This window comes from Durio zibethinus, chromosome 1 (genome assembly GCF_047325235.1).
Source record: "Durio zibethinus cultivar Kanyao isolate XHJ-2024 chromosome 1, ASM4732523v1, whole genome shotgun sequence".
Lineage (NCBI taxonomy): Eukaryota > Viridiplantae > Streptophyta > Magnoliopsida > Malvales > Malvaceae > Durio > Durio zibethinus.
This window is the reverse complement of record NC_143162.1, coordinates 7,021,536-7,031,756: the sequence shown is the minus strand read 5'-3', so window position 1 is coordinate 7,031,756 and position 10,221 is coordinate 7,021,536. Positions and strand designations below refer to the sequence as shown.

At 26.2% G+C, this 10,221-nt stretch overlaps 1 protein-coding gene across 1 annotated transcript; it reads right to left on the bottom strand.

Annotated features, from left to right (window-relative positions):
- Positions 1–5,422: 5,422 nt before the first annotated feature.
- Positions 5,423–9,967, bottom strand: LOC111311952 (oxysterol-binding protein-related protein 3A-like). The gene is made up of 10 exons (XM_022911822.2): positions 9,771–9,967; positions 9,366–9,459; positions 8,751–8,867; positions 8,581–8,653; positions 8,388–8,506; positions 8,125–8,246; positions 7,371–7,547; positions 6,966–7,110; positions 6,169–6,347; positions 5,423–5,934 (listed from the first exon to the last, which is right to left on the bottom strand). Exons 1-10 carry the CDS (start codon positions 9,866–9,868, stop codon positions 5,688–5,690), a joined length of 1,371 nt encoding a protein of 456 aa, XP_022767557.1. The 5' UTR covers positions 9,869–9,967; the 3' UTR covers positions 5,423–5,687.
- Between the last annotated feature and the right edge of the window lie 254 nt (positions 9,968–10,221).

The window sequence follows — 10,221 nt, the reverse complement described above, 5'->3', positions numbered from 1 at the left end:
TCAAATTGTTAATAATTAATTTAACACTAAAAAAATATTATTTCTTTTTATCTGCTTTAAAAACTTTACAAAATAAGTTATATTTAAACAACAAATTATAATAATTAAAATATATTTTTCTTTTAGTATGTTTATATAGTGCACTATTAAAAATAAATATTTTTTTTGAAGTTAAGAAAATAATAATTATAATAGTTTATGATTCTCTAATATTTGATTTATTAATATTATAATGAGTTTTATTAAACTTCTAATTTTTTTCTATAACAACATTAAAATATTAATGGAAATGAATAAATACTAAAGTTGAAAGGACATTTTACTAAACCTAATGTTATGTTTGGATAAATATTAGTGAAGGAAAAGAACATTAAAATATTTTTATTAATATTATAATGAGTTTTATTAAACTTCTAATTTTTTTCTATAACAACATTAAAATATTAATGGAAATGAATAAATACTAAAGTTGAAATGACATTTTACTAAATCTAATGTTATGTTTGGATAAATATTAGTAAAGGAAAAGAAAATGAAAGTAAGGGAAGAAAGTTTATAGAAAAAAGAAAATGATACATGTAATTTTTTTTGGATAGCTAAATTAATGAATGAAAGGAAAAAAAATCATAATAACCCTTATTTATTTAAAGAGTGAAAAAAGAAAGAAAATGATTAATTATAAATTTTTTTAATTATAACTTTGTTTTTATAAAATAACAAATAAATTTCAAACTAAATTTTTTTAGTGAAATATTAAGCTATAAATGTAAAATAATATATAATATTTTTAATTGTAAAAAACCAAATATCTTCTAAAAACTTGTTATAAAATGTAGAAATACAATATCCCAAGTTTTTACCCACAACGCATGACAAATGTGTTTAAATTAATTTTACGAATATATTTATTGACTAGACAAATGACATGGTAAACAATAATGATTATGTGATTTAGGACACCAATTTGATTCTTTTAATTGGTACATTATTTTTTGTACGATTATATATATATATATTGATTTATGTATTAAAACGATAATATGAAATTAAATCATTTTCATTTTTGTTTTTTGTTTTCTGTTATAATAAAATAATATCTTGTTTTTTTTTTTAAATATATATATATATATATATATATTAAACTCTGAGTTCATGAAGGATCATTAGAAGATTTGGCATTAACTAGATTTGAAAATAAATAAAAACTTTATTTGAAATAAAAAAAAAATTAGGGTGTAATAGTTATTTCAAGTTTTTAAAATTTTATTCTTTTTCTTTTTCTTTCCCTTCCTTTTCTCCCAATTTAGGATAATTAAGAAATGAAAAAAATGCAAAGGAAAGCAAGGGGATTAAGCATCCATCCCTTTCCTTTATTTTAATTTATGTGAAGTCCAAACAAATGAAAGGTTAAAAAAGGTTTATTCATTTCCTTTCTTTTACCTTCCTTTCTATTCACTTACACTAATTTAAGTATAGGCTAAAAGTTTTCATTTGAAATCTTTTGTTATACTTTTATATTGTATACATGATTATTTAATGATAATTAGGTGATTTCGAATAATAAATTTTTTTTTATTTTTACTTTTTTTAATTCAAGTACGATTAATTTATTAATTTTTAAAAAATTTTATCTTATCAGATAAAATAATACATATATTTCAATATTTAGAGTGTATTAATAACCACTCAAGTTTTTTTTTTTTAACTAAAATTAGTTTATTCAAATTTGAAAATTGATTAAATTTAGTTGAAACTTTCTGAACACTTTTCAGGTTTTTATGCACCAAATGAAAAAAAAAAAAAAAAAAAAACAATGAACTACATACATAATAAATTTTATATTTTGTTACTTATGATATACTCCATAATCTAAAATTACATGTTTGATTTGTTTATCAGGTTACATTTTTAATCATTATTTTTTAAAAGATAACGGGAAATAAAATTGTTAAACAGATAATATTCTAAAATTTTAAAACTAATTATTCTCATATCATATTTTTTAAAAATTCAAGAAATCATTGTACAATTTAATTTGATTGTTTTGTATCTGTTAATTTTAGGATAAAAAAAATATACAATATTTTCTTATATTTTTATAGCTATGAATATCTAATTACTCATGTTATTCATATTATTAATGACCTTATATTCTTTGTAAATTCAAAATTATAAATTAAATTATTAGTAATATGAAATAAGAAAAAAAATTCGACATGGACATCACTTTATTATATATATTTTTAATAATTATAATAATCAACAATTGTCTTTTTGTGTAAATAATCAATAATTATTATGTAATATAAAATAACTAACTTAAGTCTCAAGGATACGTTCATCTTAACATTTAGAAATTTTGAAAGTCTAATGTGCGTAAAAAGAGTTAGCTTTATGGGATGCGCATAGTTAATGATGTTTTGTAGTATAATAAATAATAAACTTTCATGAATGTTGAAAAAATTCAACACTTAGAATTGAAACATAAGTATAAAGACATGACGTGTAATTATATTTATCTATTAATAAATTTAGTCATAAATTTTTGGTCGACTTCCATATTTATGATATCTACTTCATAAAAAAAGAAATTAAAAAGAGATATATGTTGAAGATTATAACATAATAAATAAATAAATTTAATATATATCTCATTTAATGTCATTGTTTATAATAACATAATTGTCATTTTTGTTTCATATCTATCAATTAAAATATTAATTTTAAATGATAATTTATATATGTAATAATGAGTTTTGAAAAATAATTCATTATAATAAAAATTTCATAGAAGTTTCCTCTTCAGGTACATACACACAAAAAAAAAGGGGATAATATTAAGAATGATTTATGAATTATAGTGAATATTTAATATGATATAAAAATTTTAAAAATCTCTAATGTAATACATGAGTTATGAAATTATTAACTAATGTATTCGAAGGGTTATTTGTGCATCACGTGTCATCATTTAGAGCTAGTCACATTAAAAGTAAGTACCATATTAATTAAAAAATTCATAATTCAAATATTTCATTAGAGATTTTTAAAATTTACATACCATGTTAAATATTTTACTATAATTTAAAGATTATTCGTAACATTAACCTAAAGAATTAGTATTAGGAATTTAATATCAAATTAATATAGCTCACGACTATCTAAATGTATTTATTTATTTAGATTTTTTTTTCCTTTTCTTTTCAGACAACACCTTCATTTAATTAATGTAAATGATTCATTTAATTTTTTTTTATCATCAATCTCTTAAAACATGAGTTTTTAATAATAGCATACATTTTAGAAAGTACAAACATAAACAAGAGATAAAAAATATTTATTATTTATTTGATTTAATATATTAAAAATAATTTATTCTCCATTTATATCTATGCAATGATAGGTTACCACAAAGAAATACAAATATTAGATGTTTTTATCTTTTTTATTATAAATTAGTTTAAATAAAAATTCATAATATGAAAGTCATCATATTAATTTCAATATTTGCAAGTATTACTTGTTTTTAATAAATTAACATTAAAAAAAAAAGAATTAGAAGAGTTGTCATATTTATCTATATGTAAAATTTGATTCCAAACAATAAATATGCTCATTAATGATGAATTCATAATAATGTTAAGTTGTTAATGAATAAAATTATGAAAAGTTAGAATAATAAATTTTTATGTTTTTACATTTTAGTAATTAATGATTAAAAATAAATATTTTAAATATATATATATATGTATCAAAATTTCAAACTTTCATAGTTTTCTACCACCAATGCAAATTAAAATGATAGAAAAAAGAAAATTTATAAAATATTATCATATTAATTTCAATCTTTTCATAACCCATTTATATTTAAAAACTTTTCATATTCTACTAACAATTAAATTTAGAAAAAATGATAGAAATATGAAAAGTCATAAAAAGTATTATATTAATTTTAATAGTGTGATCAAACTACACAAGTATAAAATTAATTTGTTTTACACCATTTTATAACTCCATATATTATAATTTTTTTTTTATTAATCTACCATCAGATTTAACAATCCATTTGTACCTATTTTCATATAATGTTTCAAGTCAATTTAATATATTTATCATTTTGGTTAAGAATAATATCATTTCAATATATACTAATGATTAACATTTTATTATTATCACATAAATAGTTAAATATTTTACATTTACTTGAAGTTTGGCATACAAGTTTATTTGAATAGTGCATAAAATTTAATGGTTGGATTATCAAATATAAATCATATAAAAAGATATGAGATGACGTAAAACTAATTTAGTTTTACACAGTCTAAGTAGATTTTTATTCATTTTGGGTTTTCATGTTTCATTATTTAATGATTTAAAATAAATCTTTGAAAAGAAAAAGAAATATAAATCAACTTTATTTTAAAAGGTTTTCATATTTTACTAATGATTTAAATTTATTAAAGAGACGAAAAGTCACAAATCATTATTATATTAATTTTAATCTATACATATTCCATCAATTAATGATTTTAAAATAAATATTTTAAAAATAAAAAATATAAATAAATTTTATTGATTTTTCACTTTATTTCTTTTGTAAGTTTCATGATTTCATTAGTCTTTCATAATAATGTTTTTTCTTTAATATGATTGTTATTTTAAATTTTTTGGTTTATTTTTTTAAAATTTAGTTTATTTTTAATCTTAAATTTTATTTCAATAAATAAAAAATTTTTAAAATTTAAAAAACTTATATGTATGTATGCGCATGTGTATATACATATACATATATATATTATTTAAGTGTTATTTTTTAAGTTTATTTAAGTATATTTAAAGATAAAAGACTAATTGTGCAAAGCACAAATAAAAAAATCCTATTATATAATATGAAGATCAAATGTATATTTATCCCAACTTTTTTCTTGAGGGTTAAAATGAATTGGGAACACCAAAATTTGCCAAAATAAAAAAGAAACTCCAAATCCCATTTGATAAGAGAATAAAAATTCAAATTCAATAAAACTAATATTTAAAATAATCCTAATTCAAAGAAATTCAGAATAAAAACTATCTAAATTTGTTTAATAAATAAAAATTTCAATTCGAACTCAAAACATATCCTTATTTGAGTCCAAGAAATCCCAAAATCGAAAAATATGATTGAAGCTCCAATTTAATCCCAACTCAAAAAGCATATTTAAATAATTATATTTTCATAAAATTTAAAAATAATATAACTAATTTGAATTTAAATAGAGTCAATCGATACAAATATGAAAAAACCAAAAACACTTAAAAGCAGTTAGATTGTCATGTAATTTAATCATTAAACTCGAATAAAAATTCCATATTTTGACATTCGAATTTCAGTGATAGTCAATCAAAGCAAAAATACTTATTTTCAATTCAAAGATGAAAATTGCAAATCCCCTTGGCCTCAACTGGGAAGATCGGCCGAATAATAATAATATCTAATTTAAGAATTAAGAATACAAGGATTTTTCTTGAGAACCACGGATCAAAAAGTAAGAAAACAATAAAATTCTGGGAAATGTAAATAAAACAGAACTGAATACCATACTTAATTGTTCTATAATTGACAGTAGCCAATACAAAACCAAGTGTAAAAGAAATAGAAAAATATATATATATCATACAAGCAAAGCATAGGCAAAGATATGCTTTCAGTTAGCAGCCAAATCTTCATACTGCCATGGGTTGAATTCAGTCGACCTAACATCAATCTCTTCACTGCTACTCGAGCTATCTATGGCAGCCCGGTGTTGGGCATACTTGCCATTGTATTGATACACTTCCATGTCACCCCAAGGAGTAGCAGAAACTTCGTCGGTGAAGTCAAACCATTTGGGAGTGAATTTGTGACCCTTTTCCTCTCTGTTTTTCCTTTCAGCTCTTTGTCTTTCCTCCAAACTGCACAACAAAGAGAGTTTAAGACATTAGTTCTCTATTTACTTTCTAGGTTGGGGACATGAATCGACATAATCATAAAGATCAAAGGAATTACTATGTTTGCATGAAGCACACCGAAAAGAGAAAAGTCACAAGAAAGAAACAGATGACATAGACAAGTATGCATGAAAGAAAAATAAACTTCACATGAAAGAAAAATAAACTTCAAAATCTAGTTTGAGAGAGATAAAAGACCTGCTTTTTTCAAAACCAGCTTTAGAGAGGTCACCCTGCTCTAATGCGTATCTATCAGGACGTAAACGAGAATCGGATGCTAATAGCTTCTTGGGAGCAGAATCAAAGCTGTTAATCTTATGTGCAAAATAAGTATACTGGAATTTATCATTTTTTGGAGCATCAGCAAGTCTCCATGCCTGCATAACGGCAACAACAGAGTAATGACAAGCAGTTCAATATCAGGGATATCATTTTTTTGTACTTTTTAAAACTTCACAAATTTATTAGCACAGGTAAGTATATTAGTCCTCGACTGCTTTGATTTTTAAATCAAAATATTCGTAATGTTAATATAGAAAATGTTATAATATGCAAAGAAAACTTTCAACATCCACCACGTGTAGCAGTTAATTTGCTACTGAAACCAGGCACCAGGGTTGTCTTGTTCATTGTCAGAAGCAGCACCATTTATTTGGTATGTGGAAAGCTATTGGGAAGGGTATGATACTTCACACAGAGGAACAAGTTTGTTTTTCACCATTTTTGACAGCAAATTTGTTTCAAAAATCAAATTTAATCACTCAGGGAAAGGCTCAGTATGAATAATCTGCTTTCTGATTAAGAATTGCATGCAAAAAAACACAATTCTTCATTATTCTGCTAGTTTTTTGACAGGAAAAGTGAAAATTCCAGAATACAAGCATCAAGAAATCTATGGGAGTGTTTATGAGAAGAATAAAAGATGAAAACAACTCAGAAATGTTGTGAGAAGAATAAAAGATGAAAACAACTCAGAAATGTTGAAAAAGACTAACCTCCTTTAGTTCAGTGCCTGGAAGGGGTTCCCCTTCACTATCACAAGGTTGATAATTCATTGACTCATTCCATTTTCCAGTCATCAGTATCTTTGGCTCCTCAGCAGCATTATATACATATCCATCAATCTCGTACCGGCCAGTTCTATGAACAACCAAGACCTAATGTTAAATTGTGTAAAATCAACAGATGGTGGAACTTGACAGATAAAACAAATAACTGATATAATAACTTATCAAATGAAATCCTTTCAAAATTTTGATGAGCTATTACATTTTTTCTTCAAAGATCAGAGAGGAATACACACACACACACACACACATACACACTATATATATATATATATATATATATATATATATATATATGTAGCTGATTAGTAAATTTTCAGAATAAAACCATACCCAAACCAACCACATGGTTGAAAATATAGCACAGCTTTGTCGCCTGTTGTCAGGTTTGTCATGATCATCTCCCCTAGTGAGTCAACCCAAGTTCGTCCAAAAATTAAGTTGTTAACTTTCGTGAGAGGAGGCACCAAATCGAAAACTACGCCATCTCTTTTGAGGGTCACGCGGGTCCTGCACACTAAATTATTTTAGAATCTATGCATGAGAACAAACTGCAAACTTTAAAAATACGCTGATTTGTGACTTTCATTGGTATCAAACACACCGAAAGGATACCCCAAATGAGCTCAACTTGATCAGATGAGAGGCACCCTAGATGATGATGATCCCAAAGAAGATTACGTGGTCAAACATAAAAATTCAAGTTTATGTATGACAGCCACAAAATCTCTGACTGATCAGAATGCATATTAAAATATTCTTCACTCCCCATTGCAGTGTTCTTGTATTGAAGGACATAGATAAGCCAACAGATGCTAAATGCACAAGAACTCAAGCATTAAAAAAATTAGTTCAATTTTTTAACCCATATTCAACTCAACAACAAGTAGAAAATTCTCCAGCAACATGAGAGCTTTGCATCATCAGAATTAGAAATCATTGTAAATTTTCAAAAACTCCAGAGATTAACGCTACTTCTATTAGCTTATAAAACATGCTAATGATGTACATGATGGTGAAATTGAAAATAATAAAAGTAATAAATAAGTCCTCTTGTTATGGAATAAGTTATGAAAGAATGTTTTACCTTCCAAGTGGATAGATATCAATCGAGTTTCCCAAAAATTTGGTTTTCACTTTAGAAGAAATATCATAAGTGAAATGATCATTTTCAGCATGACCAGCGCTCATTGGGGGGTGATGACTAACCTGCAAGGGAAAAGTGTCTAATAAAGATCTTAAATAGCAGCCATTTAGAGAAATTATACAAAAAAAAAAATCAGAAATAAGAGTCCAAAGCATCAAAATGAACAAAATAATTGAACCAAGACTTAGGTATAAAAGACCCACCTGTTCAGCTATAAAAGTAATGCCACCATGATTAACCATTTCATAAGTCTCACCAAGTATAGGATTGAATGGTTTCCAGGTACGTTGGTAGGCAGAGTAGACAGATATAGCCCATGATGCTGCAATTAGCTACTATTAGTTCATATAATTAAACTTAGAGAGAAAGAGAAAGAGTAGTTAGTAGAAATCTTACTAGTGTACACCAATCGCATATAAGGATCCTCACATTCATCTGCTAAATCTAGCAGGTAGGAGTACTCCATCAACTGTCATAGACAATGCGATCGATAAAATCCCCTAAGAGAAAAGAACCAAGCATAGCAATAACTGTAAAGCAATGAAGCTGGATTCGGAAACACAAACCTCAGCCATTTTCTGCAACATTGACATTGGGTCAAAAATAAGTACTGGAAGTGTCACCATTGATGTGACATCAGATCCTATATACTTTTGCATCATTTTCCAGTAACTGTCACTGTCCTGTTAAACAAGAGAAAGCAAAGCACATATGCCTATACAAGTTAATAAAAAGCTAATCTTCTTATCATTTCAAGCCAGATAAAGCAGTCTGTAGTGGATAATTTTATCATTTTGTGAAAGAAAACTTCAGCATTAGCAAGGTGACTTAAGCATTCTAGTCTTCTAGCAGCCAGTGGACAAACTTAGCTTTTCTTTTCATGCGTGTCACATGCTGAGCAACATTCAAGTGTTTCATATGTTGCAGCAAAATCAGATGGAACATGCTAGCCTGTGTTTTATTTTAATTTCTTAGCAATGTAAGGATAATTGTTACTGCATATAAGCCTGATAACCACTAACAATGAGAACACCAACTTAACACTTAAATGACTTTGCTGGCACTAAAATTTTTCAATTGAAGCCGAAGCATCATGATTCAAATGCATATGATAGAACCAGGCACCAAGCTAAGTGCTTTTGTTCCTTATTTTATTCAATTCGCCGAAAATTAAGAATTACCTCCTGTTTCCATCTTCCTCTCCTTGCTTCCTCTTCGGCATCTTCAGTCCCGCCTTCTGGATTAACAACCTCCAGCCCTTCATATCCCAATAAACTGTACAAACAGGAAAACAACCGTGAATTCTCAATGAGTTAAAAACCCATTTCAAAATATTCAATTTAGTTCATTCAAACAGACTAATCATTCAAGCTAAATTCTCTAATCAGCTCAAAAGAATTCATAGATCTGATACAACGAATTCCTTTTAAATCATAATTATTAAGCAATCAATAATAAATTCAAAATTGAAATAAAAGTAATATCCACGTGGAGATCGAAGCAATCAACTGGAATTTGTTTTAAAAATGATCCGAGAAAAAGGAAATTAAATAAAAAAAATAAAATTAGTGGATGGATCTTAATACCCGTTGACTGATTTAGTCATGGTGGTACCAAAATTAGACAAACTGTTAGCGATCGACGCAAAGAAACCACCGGTTTGCTTCGGATCATTCGGCGCCATCTCTCTTACTTACTTTTTTTTTCCAAAAGAAAAAAATGACCGGCGAAAGTCGAAATGGAAGAAGAGGCTTCAAAAAGAGAGGAATTTTAATTTTTATTTATGAAATATTTATATTTCCTTTTATAATGATGCAAACAGCGAAGACTAGCAATGATGCTGGTTGGCGGTTCTTTGTTTTGAAGTCAAAATTGGAGATTTTTATCTCGTGTATTCCGCCACGCGTTGATTGAAGATCGAGTGACAATCCAAATAGGCGGCTTGCGAAGAAGCACCAAAAAAAGGGTTAGGCCCTAGCGCGAGTGCACCTGGAATGGACATGGGTTGCTTAGCCGGCAAGCCTAAAGGGGTTTCGT